Source organism: Mus musculus, chromosome 4 (genome assembly GCF_000001635.26).
Source record: "Mus musculus strain C57BL/6J chromosome 4, GRCm38.p6 C57BL/6J".
NCBI classification, from domain to species: domain Eukaryota; kingdom Metazoa; phylum Chordata; class Mammalia; order Rodentia; family Muridae; genus Mus; species Mus musculus.
In genome coordinates, this window is record NC_000070.6 from 108,198,495 (window position 1) to 108,216,977 (window position 18,483).

At 43.2% G+C, this 18,483-nt stretch overlaps 1 protein-coding gene across 3 annotated transcripts in view; it reads right to left on the minus strand.

Moving 5' to 3' along the window:
* Zyg11a (zyg-11 family member A, cell cycle regulator) overlaps window positions 1-18,483 on the minus strand; it is a 37,844-nt gene that overhangs the window by 18,250 nt on the left and 1,111 nt on the right. For 2 of the 3 annotated variants that reach the window (XM_006502976.4, NM_001167936.3), the window contains exons 2-4: window positions 11,562-11,727; window positions 6,101-6,852; window positions 2,699-2,839 (exon numbers count right to left, since the gene is read on the minus strand). In XM_006502976.4, the coding sequence (XP_006503039.1) occupies window positions 2,699-2,839; window positions 6,101-6,852; window positions 11,562-11,727 (1,059 nt within the window). The remainder of the gene's footprint in view (window positions 1-2,698; window positions 2,840-6,100; window positions 6,853-11,561; window positions 11,728-18,483) is intronic. The other variant, XM_017320136.1, reaches the window with a different exon arrangement.

Below are 18,483 nucleotides of genomic sequence, written 5' to 3' on the forward strand. Positions count from 1 at the left end.
CCTATCTAATGTTATGGAAAAAGGGGGGAGAAGGGATGGAAATGAGGAGGATATATAAATGATAGGGGGCTGGTGAAATGGCTCAGGAGGTAAGAGCACTGACTGCTCTTCTGAAGGTCCTGAGTTCAAATCCCAGAAACCACATGGTGGCTCACAACCATCTGTAATGAGATCTGAGGTCCTCTTCTGGTGTGTCTAAAGACAGCTACAGTGTGTTTACATATAATAAGTAAATCTTTGGGCCACAGCAAGCGGGGGATGGAGTGAGCAGAGGTCCTGAGTTTAGTTCCCAGCAACCACATGATGGCTCAGAAACATCTGTACAGTTACAGTGTACATAAATAAATAAATAAATAAATAATGAATGAATGAATGAATGATAGGATAAAAGGGTAGATTATTGAACCTACTTTAAAGCTAAAGAAATCAACAAGCCAAATAATTTTATATTGGTATGAAATTTTGTATATTCATACAAATTTAAGGTTATATATTTGCTATAATATACTGCATATTTGTTTCAACTCTTGTTTAAGGTATTCTACCTATTCATTTAAATGCAATGTGAAATTCTAGTCTATGAAACCATTCAGGATAATTAAGAAATTCCAGTTAGTAGTTAAGCAAATGTGGAGTCATGTTAGCTACTAGTTTAGTTAATAAAAAAATTAAGCTTTATTTAGCTTTCTATAAATGTTTTCAAAGTTGAACAGATAGTAGATAGCTATTTGCCTATTCAGATGTACTATAGAGAGATAGATGATCTTCAAAAACCTCAGAGATCTAAAGAATATGGCACTTTAAGATGTTTTTTATTAATAAAAGACTTTACATGACAGTAAGACATGTCTGCTCCTGACAACACCCCTCCTCTACTTCAAGAAGATAATGAACACATGGAGCTTGCTTCAAACGGGGCAAGCTGCCACCAGGCAAAAACCTGTCCTTGTTTCAACTGCAGACTGCATGCTGTCCAAGCTGTGGACAAACAGGACATAGCCGAGCTTTGCAAGGACAAGGTAGGCAAGTCCTTCATAATTCCTGCTTCACAGCAAAGTTTTTCAGATATATGGCAAAGATGATGCTCCAACCACAGAGAAACCCTGGGTGACAGTCCAGGTATGCAATAACTTCTGTCATTTCTATAGTGTTGGAAGCTGTTTGCTTTGTACCTCCTGTTCTCTCGGGTAATATTTAGCCTTCTCACGTCTCCAATGGTATTATAGTCTCAAAATTAAGCTTAAGTTGTTTAGGATTAAGAAAATGTTTTAAGGTCTGTACTGGCTAGTTTTGTGTCAACTTGACACAGCTGGAGTTATCACAGAGAAAGGAGCTTCAGTTGAGGAAATGCCTCCATGAGATCCAACTGTAAGGCATTTTCTCAATTAGTGACCAAGGGGGAAAGGCCTATTGTGGGTGGTGCCATCTCTGGGCTGGTAGTCTTGGGTTCTATAAGAGAGCAAGCTGAGCAAGCCAGGTGAGGCAAGCCAGTAAAGAACATCCCTCCATGGCCTCTGCATCAGCTCCTGCTCCCTGACCTGTTTGAGTTCCAGTCCTGACTTCCTTTGGTGATGAACAGCAGCATGGAATTGTAAGCCGAATAAACCCTTTCCTCCCCAACTTGCTTCTTGGTCATGATGTTTGTGCAGGAATAGAAACCCTGACTAAGACAAGGTCTAAGATATTTTTAGGTTGGTAATGTATGTTAGGTACAAAACTTTGAGCCCACCAAGATAGAATAGATACTACTTTCTCCAAGGTTGCCAAATACACATGGATTGGACATTGTGAATGTAATTCTTACCTGATAGTTTTCCTAATTGCTCTTATTGTATATAGTTTATTGATGTTAGAGAAAGGCTTTTATTGGACTAAAAGGGGAGATGTAGGGATAATCTCTTGTATAATGTGTGGAAGTCTCACCAGTCAAATCTGAGGCAGGATTAGAAGGTGGGATATCCATCAGAGAGGAGAGAGAGAGAGAGAGAGAGAGAGAGAGAGAGAGAGAGAGAGAGAGAGAGAGAGAAAGAGAGAGAGAGAGAGAAATGATGGGACTGATGGGAAATAGGCACAGGAAGATCCCACACAGGGAATCAAAAGAAGTCAGACATGAAACCACGATGTAACCTGCCATGTGGTAGACATAGAATAGAATAAATGGAGTCACTGAGTTATGAGCTCGTCGGGGACCGAGCCTAGCTGAAGGCCTAGGCATTTATAGAATAAAAAGCCTCTGTGTAATTACTGGGGTGCAGATGGGAAAGCTTGCGGTTACATGCAACACCATTAACAATTCTTCAGTCTATTTTGGTTGGTACTCGTCATTTGCTTCATTAGACTAGTGTCAGACTTTTCCTATTCCCAGTGCTTACTCTGTAGGACACTGAGGAGTTGTAGCAATGGCTTCAAGTCCAGAGGATGACTCTGAACCTCTATTTCTCATCTGTAACATAAACTATATGTGATCATTTCCTGAGCATCACCCAAGCTACTGTGACAAGCACTGCCAAACACAAACATCACGTCATTTGGGGAATATTTCAAGATGAGGGTCTGGAATCACTATGTAGACCATGCTGGCCCCGAACTCAGACTGACCTGTTCTTCAGCCATCTCTAGGATGAAAGCTGTGGGCCACCATGACTGCTGGACAACAGCTTTCAATTGCCCAGGTAAGACATGATACAGCCTAAGGTACCTTTAGCATGACAGGCAGGACAGCACGCAGGGAAAGTGTTTCCGTGAAGAGCCTGAAGAGAGCTTCCTTCACAAAGCACGACCTGTTCCGGTAACGACTCAGTGCTTCTGAAATCTGACTCATGTTGGCTCCTCCAGCAACCTGGAAAACATGGAGTTACAGGACGTTTCACCTCCTCACACAGCATCTGGGTCCTGCCAACACTCAAAACAAATCCTGTGTTCTTACACTTACACACACACACACACACACACACACACACACACACACACACACACAACCTGCACATGTCTCCAATGAGTGACATGTGCAGCTCAGTACAGGAACAAAGCAAGAAGGTGCTGATGTCACAAGCATACACATATCCCTGTAACTGTAGTTCAGTTAAGACGGTAACTGGGTGGTGTGGGCCTGGAATCCCAGCACCTGGGAGGCAGAGGTAAGAGAACTGTCTCATCAAGCTTGAGGACAGCCAGGTCCTATATAAGTAACCCCGTCTGAATCAAGAAAAAAAGTCAAACCTCACAAAACCTCAACTGGCTGTGGTTTGGAGATTTGCATGAGTGATAAACCCCTTACCTAGCAAGAGTAAAGACCAGGTACAGTGTCTAATGCAAACAACAAATGAGCCTCATAGTAATGTGCAAAGTCTTGACAATCAAAAGTATGATGGGAGGAGGGTATAGGGGACTTTCAGGATAGCATTTGAAATGTAAATGAAGAAAATACCTAATAAAAAATTGGGAAAAAAAAAAAAGCAAACACCAAAAAAAAGTATGATGGGCCAGGTGTGGTGGCGCACACCTTTAATCCCAGCACTTGGGAGGCAGAGGCAGGCGGATTTCTGAGTTCAAGGCCAGCCTGGTCTACACAGTGAGTTCCAGGACAGCCAGGGCTATACAGAGAAACCCTGTCTCAAAAAACAAAAAAAACAAAAACAAAAAAGTATGATGGGCTGGAGAGACGGCTCAACGGTTAAGAGCATTGCTCTTCCGAAGGTCCTGAGTTCAATTCCCAGCAACCACATGGTGGCTCACAACCATCTGTAATGAGATCTGATGCCCTCTTCTGGTGTGTCTGAAGACAGCTACAATTTACTTACATATAGTACATAAATAAATCTTTTAAAAAACATCATGATGGAGACCTATCAGGACCTAAGTATTCACACAGGAAAAAACATCTGGTAAGACACAAAGGCCCAAGGAAAGGACCTCCCTCATTCTCAGTGTTTAACCATACTTCTCACATGTCACAACTTTTCCCTATTATTACAGGATGATATGTTTTAAATAGTCCATTTCAAGCAGACTATAACCAACGGAACTCTCCTGATTTTCAATCATACCTTCTCCTACTACACCCTGTCCTACAGCCTCTCTCCAACACATAAAATCAACAAGGAATTTTTGTTTTGTTTTGTTTTGTTTTGAGATAGTTTTCTCTGTTACAGCCCTGGCATCCTGAAACTCATTCTGTAGCCCAAACTGGTGTCAAATTCAGAGACCCACCTACCTCTGCCTCCCAAATGCTGGAATTAAAGACCACCGTCTCGCTATAAGAACTTTTTTTAAAAGATTTTATTTTATTGTTTGTTTGTTTGTTTTTGAGACAGGGTTTCTCTGTATAGCCCTGTTTGTTTGTTTGTTTGTTTGTTTGTTTTGAGACAGGGTTTCTCTGTATAGCCCTGGCTGTCTTGGAACTCACTTTGTAGACCAGGCTGGCCTCGAACTCAGAAATCTGCCTGCCTCTGCTTCCTGAGTGCTAGGATTAAAGGTGTGCGCTACCACGCCCGGCTAAGATTTTATTTTTTATGTCTCTGAGTACACTGTAGCTGTCTTCAGACACGCCAGAAAAGGGCATCAGATCCCATTACAGATGGTTGTGAGCCACCATGTGGTTGCTGGAAATTGAACTCAGGACCTCTGGAAGAGCAGTCAATGCTCTTAAACACCGAGTCATCTCTCCAACCCAGGATTTTTTTTTAACTAGGTGTGATCAAGCTTTCAACATTCCTGAGTAGTAAAGAACAAAAAAAAAAAACCTAGGGGATAGGAGATAAAGGATCTTACAAAATGAAAAGAGACTCAAAAAAATCTCTCCTGACTCCACCACTAACATCATTATTTCAGGACTCTACTAAACTGACAAGAAAATGCTGTTTTTGAAACAGGTTTTTAACACATACCTCAAACTGATTTCAAATTTACAATCTACCTGCTTCAGCCTCACATACTTTAGTTTGTGTTCAGCTAAAGAAGTGCTTTTAAAAAGGGAACTCTGTCAACTGCCCAAAAACTGATGGCCCGGCCTGGTGATCTGAGTTTGCCCATGCATTCCTTCACCACAAACAAGCTTGCCATGGGGAAGACCCTGATGGGGTACAGGCCTGATATGCCTTCTTGAGGCCAGCAGTGCTACAGGAGGTTGGTTTGGTGTTATGTATTCAAATGCTACATAACCCAAGATCTGGTTGACCCCCAATGAGGACACCAGCTTTTGTTGTCTGAACTTTGCTCCCCAAGTTAATTGGTCAATAAAAGGCTAAAGCCTGTGACTGGGCAATGAATAGGGGTAGGGAGGTTTTCAGTTACCTGGCTGGGGGTCGAAGGTAGTGAAGAGAGGAGAAAGAAGAAAGCAGAAAGAAAGAAGAAGAGAGGAGGAAGCTGCTAGGAGAGGCGATGGACCATGAATGGGGACTAGGAGAAACAGCAAGTGACAAGGGACACATGGCTGGGATGTAAGTTAGAACAGCTCAAACCTGCCCAATCTAGGCTTACAGCTTGTAAATAAAATAACTTGATTATGTGTCTTTTATATGGGCTACCTAGAATTTATTATTCCATTTCTACATTGCCACCCATCTTCTAGGAAAAGATATCCTGGAGGCCCTGGAAGTTACTCTCACTAGTCAGCCAAAAGAAAATTGCTGTAGGGTAAATGATTATACCTGTAGTAATAATTATGCTCATAAAAACTTTAAAAACCCTCCCCTAGGTCACTCCATTTCTAATGGCTGCTTTGAAATATAATACTCCCTACCTCGACGGGCTGTCCAACGAGCCTATCTGGATTGAATAGTAACCTCTAGCAAGGGAGAAACTAGAAGCACTCACACAGTTAGTAAAAGAACAAGTCCAACTTCACTATGTTCTCCCTTCCTACAGTCCACGAAACACCAGTGTGTTCATTATAAAAAAGCTCAGAGGGATGGAGACTGATACAAGATTTTAGGGCAATTAATAAAACCATGCAGGTTTGGGGGTCCCACACAAAGGGGCTACCCCTCATCTCCGCCATTCCCAAGGAGGATTTTATGCAAGTGCCCCACATCCCCAATATTAAGTCTAATGTACAAGAACCTATAATGCTAAGAAGACAAAATATACGTTAGGGACAAACCTTCAAGCCTTGCTTTGCCGTAAAGAAATCAGAATAGCCAGCATCTGTATACAAGAGTCCCACAAATCGCATGGCAGGCCGGTGCTGCAGAAAGGATTCCACAGCTTGATCAGTGACGTCGGTGCCCCCTGAAATATCCAGGGATGTGAGGTTGGGCAGGATGTCCTTCTGCTGTAACAGATAAAAAGCCAGGTCTGATCTGAGCTGCTGATGATCAGAAATATCAAGGTGAAGCAGGCATTTCAGTTGTCTGATAACTGCAAGGACCTGTGGGCTGTTCATGGCCAGGCACTTTAGATAGTGCATTGTGAGAGACCTGAGTCGGTTCTTACAGGAGAGGAGTGCAGAGATGTTGGTGACCAGAGTATTGGAGATATCCAAGCTTCCCAGGTTCGGTAACTGAGAAACACTAACTAGGTCTTCATTGCAAAAGGACACATTGGCAACACTTAAAGTGTGAAGCCCAGTGAAATGACTCAAGGCCACTAGTCCTGAGTTCGGAGGGATGCTGACTGAGTCTAACACAAGACACTGGAGGTTCTTCTGGATCCAGGCACTGCTCTGGAGAGCGTGGATGATGTCTGGGGCCAGAAGCTCCGAGTCCACCGACGTGGCATTCACTTCAATGAGCTTGTGATGGCAGAAGGCTTTCGTGAAGGCTGCTGCGGAGAGTTTAACTCTCGGAATATTGATGAGCTTCAGGCTCATCTGCTTGCCCTGGAAAATGCTCGCTGTTCTGTCAGTCAGCTTGCCTGTAAGAAAAGCAAAACCACGCTCAATGACGACCAGATCTCAGGCCTTTACTGAATGTGACACAGCAGTGAATGAGGAAGACAAATGCTAACTACTAGAATATTCTGACCATGGTTCCTGCAGACTGTGCCAGATGTTGTCCTAAACCCTCCACTAGCTTATCTCATTTATTTTCTGCACTAACTCTACAGAGGAACTATTTAGTACTGTTAAATGAGGAGACGGAGCCTTCAGGAGTTTATCTTACCCAAGGTCTGCTTGTGGAAGGTTGTACTTCAGAACTCAGACTTACCTACACCAACCCTGTTTGCAGAAACAAAACACAAAATCAAACAGGTAGACAATCAGTAAGTAGATAGCACCACTGTATCACTTTTGGGGGAGGAGATTTCAAGACAGGATCTCACTATGTAAGTATAGCTGTCGTGTAAATCACTCTGTAGACCAGGCTGGCCTCAAACTCAGAGCCCTGCCTCTGCCTCCCCAGTGCTGGGTGGGATTAAAGGTGTGCGCCACTGCACCTGGATTTTTCTGTTTTGACCACTTTAACTCAAAATACAGGATGACTTAACAAGATAATTATTTATCCTTTGGGCCTTCATTTTCTTTCTTTTTTTTTTTTTTTTTTAAGATTTATTTATTTATTATATGTAAGTACACTGTAGCTGTCTTCAGACACTCCAGAAGAGGGCATCAGATCTCTGTTACAGGTGGTTGTGAGCCACCATGTGGTTGCTGGGATTTGAACTTCAGACCTTTGGAAGAGCAGTCGGGTGCACTTACCCCCTGAGCCATCTCACCAGCCCCGGGCCTTCATTTTCTTTTCAACGTTTTTTTAAGATTGGGGCTGGAGTGATGGCTCAGCGGTTCAGAGCACTTGCTGCTCTTCCAGAGGTCCCGAGTTCAACTCCCAACAACCACATAATGGCTCACAACCATCTTAATGGCTCACAACCATCTATAATGGGATCTGATGTCCTCTTCTGGCACACAGATGTATATGCAGATAGAGCATTCATATATATATATATATATAAACTAAAAATATCAAAATATTAAAAACTTTTTTAAGATTGACTTATTTCATTTGTATGCATGTTTTTGCCCTCATGTGTCTATGGGTTTGTGACTGATGCTCATAGTGGTCAGAAGAGGACATCTAACCCCTTAGAAGTGATGTTACAGATAGTTGTAAGCCACCATGTGGGTGCTAGGAACCAAAACTAGTTCCTCTGCACCTGCAACAAATATTCTTAACTGCTGAGCCATCCCTCCAACCCTAGAAGGCTTCATTTTCTTCATCTGTAATACAAAGAGGCCATACTAAACTCTACTGAGCTACTAGTTACAAAGAACTCTCTATATATGAGACTCCATCCTAATATCAGACACCACAAAGAACCAATCTAGAAGTACATGCAGTAGATGATTAAAATAGTATGCTTGCACTCAAGTGCAAAACTGAGACTGGTGAGAATGGTGTGCTCTAGAGAAGTGTGTGTGTGTGTGTGTGTGTGTGTGTGTGTGAGAGAGAGAGAGAGAGAGAGAGAGAGAGAGAGAGAGAGAGAAAGAGAGAGAGAGAGAGGATCATTCTGTAGTCTTAGAGAGAGAGAGAGAGAGGGAGAGAGAGAGAGAGAGAGAGAGGATCATTCTGTAGTCCAGCAGCCACTCCTCCCTTACATTTATATTCTTAGAAAGACCCAGCCGGGTGTGATGGCAGACACCTGTAATCTCAGCATTTGGGAGGTAGAGGCAGAAGGGATCATGCGTTCAAGAGCATCCTCCACCTCATATATGCGATTGAGATCAGCCTCAGGAAGAATCATGAAAATGTCCAAAACAAAAACAAGCAAACAAACAAGACAATTTTGGGACAGTAAGTAATTGGAATAACTTCAGCTGGGAATGAGATGACACTGAAAAAGCTGTGTAGTTTGGAGCATTTCAGATTTTCAGATTAAAGTTGTTCAACTGTATTCCCAAATCCAAAATGTTCCCAGTCTTGGGAACATAAGCACAACCCTTCCAGAATTCTCTAACAGATTCAGGCATGGTGACGCAGGCTACAAACTCAACTAATCCAGAGGCGGAGGCAAGAGGATCACTTGCACACTCGAGTTCAAGGGATAAGTCCTTGTCTCAAAAACAAGAAAGAAAGAAAGAAGAGCTAGAGAGATGGCACCTGCTGCTCTTGCCAGGCACTCAGATTCCGTTTCCAGCACCCGTATGGCAGCTCAAAACCACCTGTACCACCAATTCCAAGCATCTGACATCTCTATCTGTCCTTCCTGAACACAAAGCACCTTAATGCATGTATGTATATGCAGGAAAAACATTCATGGACATAAAAAAGGAGATCTTCTTTTAAAAGAAAATAGATTTGTGTGGCGGTACTTGCCTTGAGATACAGAAATCTCTATAATTTTTGAGGCTAGTCTGAACTATATATATAGCAAGTTCCAGGTCAGCAAGTTTACATGGCAAGACCCTATCTCAAATAAAATAAAATAAAATAAAATAAAATAAAATAAAATAAAATAAAATAAAATAAAATAAAAATGTTAAAGGGCCAGTGAAAATGGTTCAGAAGATGAAAGAGCCTGCTGCAGAGTCTGAGAGCCTTAGTTTGACCACCAGAACCCACACGGTGAAGAAAATGAACCCTTGCAAACTGCCCTCTGGCTACACACACACACACACACACACACACACACACACACGTAAAAACCAAAATCTTTACTCTAAGAAAGCAAATCAAATAGAACCTTTAATTCCCTCTCACTGTTGGTTTCTTGTTGCTGTTTTAATTTTTAACTATGCATTTATTTGACTGAAAGAGGTGGCATACAGATGTCAAGGTGCATGTATGGAGTCAGAAGACAACTCGGAATTCAGTTCTCTCCTTCTTCCATGCAGGTCCCAAGGATAGAAACTGGGCCATCATGCCTAATGGTCAGTGCCCTGACCCACTGAGCCTTCTTGTTGGTTACTTTGTTTTGTTTCTCCCCAGACAGATTATCCTAGTACCAAACGGGCCTCAGACTCCTTGTGAAGCTGAAGATGACCAATATTCTCATTCCCCTGCCTCCGGTTCTTAGGCATGTGCCATCAAGTCTGGGCTCTTTTTTTGTGTGTCCTGCAACTGACTAGTCATGTTCCACTACTGATCTATACCTTTAGCTCCAAAGACACTTTAAAGCCTCACACCCATAATGTAAAGAATAAAGGATGAGAATACAACAAAACGTTGGAAGCCAGAAAACGGATGGGGATGGTTTCTTGCTGCTCTCTTCTGTTCTATTTTGTTTTTCCCCCAACCAGAATATCTTAGAGCCCAGACTGGCCTCAGACTCTTTATGGAGCTGAGGGTGACTGTTATCCTGATCCAGACAACAGAAGAATGACTTTATTCTCTTTACCTATTGGGCTGGCAGCAAGGATAGCTTCGAAAGCTTAGCTTACCCTGTAAAGACTGAGATAATCAAATTAAGAACTATAAATAAAGGTATTTTTCAAATAAGGAAGCACTGAGGTTCACTGGCTATTGTCACTGTAGTTGGGGGCCCTCTACAGCTGAAGACACCGGACACTCCAATTGGAGGACACAGTAATCTAGCTGGAGCTGGGTTGGAATCGTCCTCCCTGCCCTGTACAGTGCTACTGGGGGAGACCAGACATCAAGTCTTACTCAGCTGTGGAATACACATACTACACTACTGAGGACCAGGTGGGACTTGGCCCTGGGTACAACCCTGGCCAGTCTTCTATAGGGATAAGCAATGGCTCCTCAGATTGGAAGTCCATGCCACAACAGGGGATTCACCTCTGATACTGTAAATGTGGTCAAAAGCTGGGGAGGTAAGGCTATGCATCGTAGGGAAGGTACAGCTGTTGTTTGCTAGCTGAACATGAAATGCCTGTGAAATTACCTTCGGAATATTTTTTTTATCCGTAGATCAGTGCTGTTGTCAGCTTTGCAGAGGCTTACACTGCTTAGCTGCAGACATGGTCAAGGGCTAAGAATAACTGACTGTTGGAGTTGGGGAAATGGCTTTAGTGTGTATGCACACCTGCTATGCAAACATGAAAACCTGAGTTCAAATCTCCAGAACTCAAGTTAAAAGCCCATGACCCAACATGGCCACCACCCCAGTGCTGCATGATTGTGGAGATGGGGTTGCCTGGCTGTCAGCATTGTTCCAGGGTTAATAAGAGACTATGTCTCAAGGAGCTAAGGAAGGAAATGATAGGACAGATGACCTCACGTCCTCTCTAGGCAGGCAGACACACAGGCATCCACATGCTGATCCCTAAATGGGTATTCTCTATGGCCCAGTCCAAAGCTCACAGAACGATGCAGAAGAGAGGGAGGGAAAGACTGTCAAAAGCCTGAAGAGGGAGCGCCGTGCTGAGGAACGCTTTCTTCCTCTATAACAAAACCACTGCCTTCTTTACTCGGTGGCCAGCTCAGCACAAAAGCTACCTAAGACTGAGCCTATCCACACTCTGTCAGAGGGGGAAGGGAATCACAAGGGCCCATCCAAAGGTCCTGAGTTCAAATCCCCAGTAACCACATGGTGGCTCACAACCACCTGTAATGATGCCCTCTTCTGGGGTGTCTAAAGACAGCTACAGTGTACTTACATATAATAAATAAATAAATAAATAAATCTTAAAAAAATAAATAAAAATAAAGAACATTTAGTACCTTGCCAAGCCATCCTCTCAAGGAATTTATCGGCTATTTCATGAGGAAAATACCAATGCTCTGGAAGACACAATGTTCCATCAGGTCTTTTAGAACACCATTTGTCCAATTCAGCAATTAAGACATCCAGACAGATGTTGACCAATGAGTAGGGTGATGCCTCCTCCTAAGTCATCAAAAGAGGAAAAGGAAGAAACTGTTAGAATTCATCTGCAAACACTCAACATGAAAGTGACCACGGTCGGCAAGATGACTGACTCAGCAGGTAAAGGTGCCTGTTGTCCTGCAAGCCTGGGTTTATCTTTGAGAAGAACCAATGTCCATAAGCGTCCTTTGCCCTCCATACAGCACATACTAAATTAAAGAACAACAACAAAACAATCAGCCAGCCCTGACAGTGCACAGCTTTAATCCCAGCTAGACCATGGAAGGCAGAGCAGGCAGATCTCAGAGGTTTTTTGTTTTTGTTTGTTTGTTTTTTCTTGTTTTTTTTCGAGAGAGGGTTTCTCTGTGTAGCTCTGGCTGTCCTGGAACTCACTCAGTAGACCAGGCTGGCCTCGAACTCAGAAATCCTCCTGCCTCTGCCTCCCCAGATCTCAGAGTTTAAGACCGACCTAGTCTTCATAGTGAGTTCCAGGTCAACCAGGTATACATAGCAAGATCCTGCCTCAATAGTGATAAAAAATAATAATATTTTAATACTATTACTTCTGAAGTCAAATGCACAGCTTACCAGAACCTAGGAGACAGTGCTGAGGCAGATTTTAAAGTTCATAGTTTTAGAATTCTCAGTGTTTATACTTGCTGCCAAGCCTGGAGACCTGAGTTTGCTGACTAAGACCTATACAGCGACTCCCCCAAGTTATCCCCTCACATCTCCACCCCCACCTTTGCATGTGCTTCTCCCATAGAAGTAACTCCATGTACCACAAGGTCCTAGAAAAGCAACCCAATCCCAGTGTAGCTCAGGCCGGCCTCAGACTCTCAGTAAATCTCTTGCCTCATCTGTCTTAGTATTGGGATTACAAACTTGAACCACTATATCTGGCATATTCATTCATTTACGTATTATTTAGGGTTTTAAAATGAGGTCTAGGGCTGGAGAGATGGCTCAGCAGGTTAAGAGCACTGACTGCTCTTCGGAAGGTCCTGAGTTCAATTCCCAGCAACCACATGGTGGCTCACAACCATCTGTAATGAGATCTGATGCCCTCTTCTGGTGTGTCTGAAAACAGCTACAGTGTACTTACACATATAATAAATAAATAAATCTTAGAAACAAGGTCTAAGTTGAGAGATGACCTGAAAACCTGAGCTTGGGCAATCTGCCTACCTCAGCCTCCTGAATAACTTGACTACAGACACAAACACTTTGGGGCTAGCAATAAGGCTCAGTTACTTTTTCCTCAGGTCTCACAACCTGTGCTCAGTTCCCTGGATGAGTAAGACAGGAAAGAACTGACTACCCCTTAGGAGTTGGCCTCTTACCTCCACATATCTGCACCCACAAAGTAACTGAAATAATTTCTTCTAAAAAAATTTTTTTAATTGGTTGGCACAGTAGCATATACCTGTGAACCCAGCGTTTAGGAGGAAAGGGGCAGCAGCAGGTAGAGGAAGAGGATCAGTTCAAAGCCAGATAATTTTAGTTATTTACTGACTTACGAATAGGGTCTCTCTAGTAAGAAGCCCCGTCTGACCTCCTCTACCTCAGCATCCCAAATATTAGAAACGATCCACTTCTACATATTTTCTGGGTTTTTGTCTTTCTGGGCAACGTCTCCTGTACTACACCTTGAACTTGAAATCCTCCTCCACCCACTTCCCAAAGCTGGGATGACAAGGAGGAGCCGTAAGCACCTTCATACATGCCCAGCCCAGGATACCTTGCTTTCAAGCCTTACGGATTCAGCTCTCCACCTTTTGACCTTAGGTAAATAAACCCTTTTATTTATGAGAAACCAGACTACTGGGACTGGAGATGGAGCTTGACAGTTAAGAGAGCTGCTCTTGCAGAGGACCAGGGTTTGGATCCCAGCACCCACATGGCAGCTCCCAGAGGTTCCTAACAGTTCCAGGGGATGCAATACCTTCTGACTTTTGTGGGCACTGCGGGCATGGCGCACATACATGCAGGCAAAACACTCGAAGACATAAGAATAAGTCTTTTAAAATGGACTTTTTTTTTTTTTTTTTTTTTTTTTTTTTGGTTTTGCGAGACAGGGTTTCTTTGTGTAGCCCTGGCTGTCCAGGAACTCACTTTGTAGACCAGGTTGGTCTCGAAATCAGAAATCCGCCTGCCTCTGCCTCCCGAAAGCTGGGATTAAAGGCATGCGCCACCACGCCCGGCTCAAAATGGACTTTTTCTAGGTTCAAAACTCAACACTTCTCTCTTTCGTGTTTGTTGTATATTAGAAGTAAAGACTGACTGTAATTTCAATGTTCATGAGGCAGGTGCTTGACTCTTAAGAGCTGCTCTTTCCGATTCCCAGCACCACGTGGCAACTTATAACTCTCTCTTAATTCCAGTTCCAGAGCATTCCACATCCTTTCCTGCCCCTCTCTCCTCCCCAACACCAGACGCGGGAGCGAGTGCGCGCGCATGCATGTGTGTTCACTTAACATACATGCATGTAAAACATATACATGAATTAAATTAAGTTAAAAGAAAAAATAATAAAATACAGAGGCTGAGGTAGAACTACTTCCCTACAGTAGTTCAAGGCTGGCCTGTATAACAAAACAAAAATTCACACTATACACACCTCCAAACCCCACCAACCTGTTCATATAAAACTTACTCATTGGACAGTGGAATCTCAGCACTCAGAAGCAGAAGCAGGCACATCTCTGTGAGTTCAAGGCCAACCTGGTCTATAGAGTGAGTTCTAGGACAGCCAGAACTACAAAGAGAAACCCTGTCTCAAAAGCCCAAAACAAAACAAACAAAAATCCAAAAACCCTTACTCATGTCAATCCTCTTTGCTTCCTTAAAACCAAACAAACCAAAAAAACAAAAACCAAACAAACAAAAAACTTAAAACAAAAGTTTTCTTAAGCAGGTATGATGGCACATACCTTTAATCCCAGCACCCCAGGGGCAGGAAGATGAGGAATTCAACTCCAGCTTCAATTACTGGTGTGTTGCAATTTCCTCTGAATTGCAACAGTCCACCCTGGAGGAGGTTCTTTAGCAAGGCTCTGCAATATACAACTGACAAGTCTTTGGAAGTCCCTGCAATTTACAAGGACCCTGCCAGAGCTGGAGAGAGTCTGTGAGGCACCCAGAAAGGTGAGAGAAGACCCTAGTATACAAGAACGGAAGCTTTACAGTCCCAGCACCTACGGACAAAGACAAGCAGATCCCTGCACAGCAGGAAAGAGTATATTCTAAAGAGAAATTTCTACCTCTTGCTTTGGCCAGTGGACTATTGAAAGGATATATGGCAAGAAATTGCAGTTTCCCCTAGCATCATGCTCAGGGAAGAAAAAGTCTGAAGCCTGGGGCCATCCAGGGGAACCTGTCTTCTGCTAACAACCGCTGTGATGTACTACACTATCTTTTGGGAGACAACCATAGGTCAGCGACAGACAGAACCAGATCTTGAACCAGATCTCGCCTCTTCCCGCGATGTGTAACTTTGGCCTCTACTTACACCTAAAATTCACATTCGAGACTCCGAAGATAAACTTGGGATGTGTACTCATGGGTGCCATTGGGTCTGTTTGCCATTCTTCCCAATATTGAATATTTTTTTTAACTTTTTACTATTAATTTGTCTCTTTAATTGGCTCCAATGTGAACTATGTTTCAACAAATAAGGTAGAAGGGCCAACAAGATGGGTCAGTGGGGAAAGGAAAAAAAGAAAGGCTGGACATAGCAGCACTGCCTTTAATCCTACCACTTGAGGTGCAGAGTTCAGCCAGTCTACACAGTGAGTTCTAGGACAGCCAGTGCTACACAATGAAACTCTGTCTTAAAAAGAAAATGAATGGAAAGAATGAAAGAATGAAAGAACGAAAGAACGAAAGAAAGAAAGAAAGAAAGAAAGAAAGAAAGAAAGAAAGCCGGGCGTGGTGGCGCATGCCTTTAATCCCAGCACTCAGGAGGCAGAGACAGGCAGATTTCTGAGTTCGAGGCCAGCCTAGTCTACAAAGTGAGTTCCAGGACAGCCAGGGCTATACAGAGAAACCCTGTCTCGAAAAAACAACAACAACAAAAACAAAACAAAAAAAAAAAAAAAAAAAAAAAAAAACGAAAGAGAGAGAGAGAGAGAAAGAGAAAGAAATAAAGAAAGAAAGAGAGAGAGAGAGAGAAATGCTGGCAAGTGCTTGCTGATTGAAGCCTAATATGGCTGTCTCCTGAGAGGTTCTGCCAGAGCTTGACAAGTACAGAGGTGGATGCTCGCAGCCAACCATTGGACTGAGCCGGAGGTCCCCAATGAAGGAGTTGGAGAAGGGACTGAAGGAGCTGAGAGGGTTTGCAGCCCTATGGAGGGAGCAACAGTGTCAACAGGCCAGAACCCCCAGGAGCTCTCAGGGACTGGACCACCAACCAAAGAATACACATGGAGGGACCCATGGCTCTGGCCACGTATGTGGCAGAGGATGCCCTTGTTGGACATCAGTGGGAGGAGAGGCCCTTGGGCCTGAGGGTGTTTGGTGCTCCAATGTAGAGGAACACCAGGGTGGAAGATGGGAGTGGGTGAGTGGGGGAGCACCCTCATAGAGGCAGGGTGAGGGGGAATGGGATAGGGTGTTTCTGAAGGGGAGACCTGGAAAGGGAAAAACATTTGAAATAAAAGAGAGAGAGGAAGAGGGAGGGAGAAATAAAGGAAGAGATGGATGGGGCAAGAGCCATGGCTGGTAGAATAAGCCTATAGTTATAACTGAGAAATTGAGACAGAAGGCAAGCTGCCTTGCAACTTGCTGTGTAGACCAAGTTGGTTTGAGCCTGCAATGATTCTCCTGCTTCTGCTGGAATTATACATGTGCACAACCACACCTAAGATTTGTGTATGTGTGTGTGCCTATATGTGGCTACACACACACAAATGCAGGTATTCAGAGGTCAGAAGTGTCAGAAACCCCTGGAGCTGAAGTTACAGGCAGTTGTGAGTCACTCAACATAGATGGCCAGGAACCAAACTCAAGGCGTGCAAGTGCACACTTCACCTCTGAGCCACATTGCCCAAGCCTGAGACTAATACCATTTAACATCTGTAGACTTCTGTAATCAATAACGGAATATATATGCTTCTTTAAAAGTATTGTTATGTGTATGAGTGTTTTGCCTGCGTGTATGTATGTGCCACAAGTATATGCAGTGTGTGATGGGGCCAGAAAGAAAGTACTGGATCCCTTAGAACTAGAGTCAATACTGACACATGTGGGTGCCGAGCACTGAACCCGAGTCATCAAGACCAGAAACTGCCCTCAATGAACCATCTCTCCAGCCTCTAATATGCTTCTTAAATGTGAGCAAACCATAGGGCTGGAGAGATAGCTTCACAGTTAAGCACACTGGCTTCTCTTCCAGAGGACTCAGGTTTAATTCCCAGCACCCATAAGGCAGCTCACAACTGTCTGTAACTCATGTTCCAGGGAATCAGACAACCCCATGCACACACACATGCAGGTAAAACATTAATGCACTTAAAATAAAAGTAAGTAAAAATTTAAAAATTGAGTGAACCAAGAGAGAGAATATTTGAGCCTTATATCTTAAATTCTCAGTAAGCGAGCGCGCAAGCACGCGCACACACACACACACACAGATGTATATCAGAGCAATAGAATTTGCGTTTTGGCTCACTTCTAAGCTGAAACACTGAGTTCAATACATATGGCAGAACAGAACAGACTCCAAATGGTCATCTGACCTCCATAAATGTGTGCAAGGCACACACATTACAAAGAATCCACAAAAAAAATTACAGGTCCAAACCTATAATCCTACCACTTGTGACTTAGAGACGGGATGATCAGGAGTCAAGGTCACCCTCAGCTACATAAAGAGCTAGAGGCCAGTCGAGAGCATAGAAGTCAAAAACAATTAAAAAAATTACACATCATGTAAGCAAAATAAGGGGAATTATAAAGATATTACCCACAACTATTAAAATAAAAAAGGTGTATATCGGGGGCTGGAGAGATGGCTCAGTGGTTAAGAGCGCCGACTGCTCTTCCGAGAAAGTCCTGAGCTCAAATCCCAGCAACCACATGGTGGCTCACAACCATCCATAATGAGATCTGATGCCCTCTTCTCATGTGTCTGAAGACAGCTAGCTACAGTGTACTTACATATAATAAAGACATCTTTAAAAAAAAGTTGTATATGTTGGAAGATAATAACCAGAAAAATTACAGATACCATATATACACTAAAAAGATAATTTAAGGCTGGGTGGTGGTGGCACACACTTTTAATCCCAGCACTTGGGAGGCAGAGGCAGGTGGATTTCTGAGTTCAAGGTCAGCTTGGTCTACAGAATGAGTTTCAAGACAGCCAGGGCTACACAGAGAAACCCTGTCTCGAAAAAGAAAAAAAAACTCCATGAAGATTTCAAATTCCAATAAATTTGATAAACCGAATGAAGTAGAGAATACATTTCTTGATAGATATTACCAAAGCAAAATCTGTTATAGTTCTGGGAATGCTGTCCCCCCCCCCCCCCCACTTCTTTTTTTCCACTTTGGACAGTTTCTCTGTGTAGCTTTGGCTTCCTGGAACTCACTCTGTAGACTAGGTTGGCCTCAAACTAACTCCTGAGTGCTGGGATTAAAGACGTGTCCCACCATGGCTCAGCAAATGTTGTCTCCTTTTATAAATATGGAGATATACAAAGAACTAACTTTATTAACTCCCAAAAAATACATAGGCATATGAGTTAAAACCTGCAAGGCCCGAGGAGTAGCTCA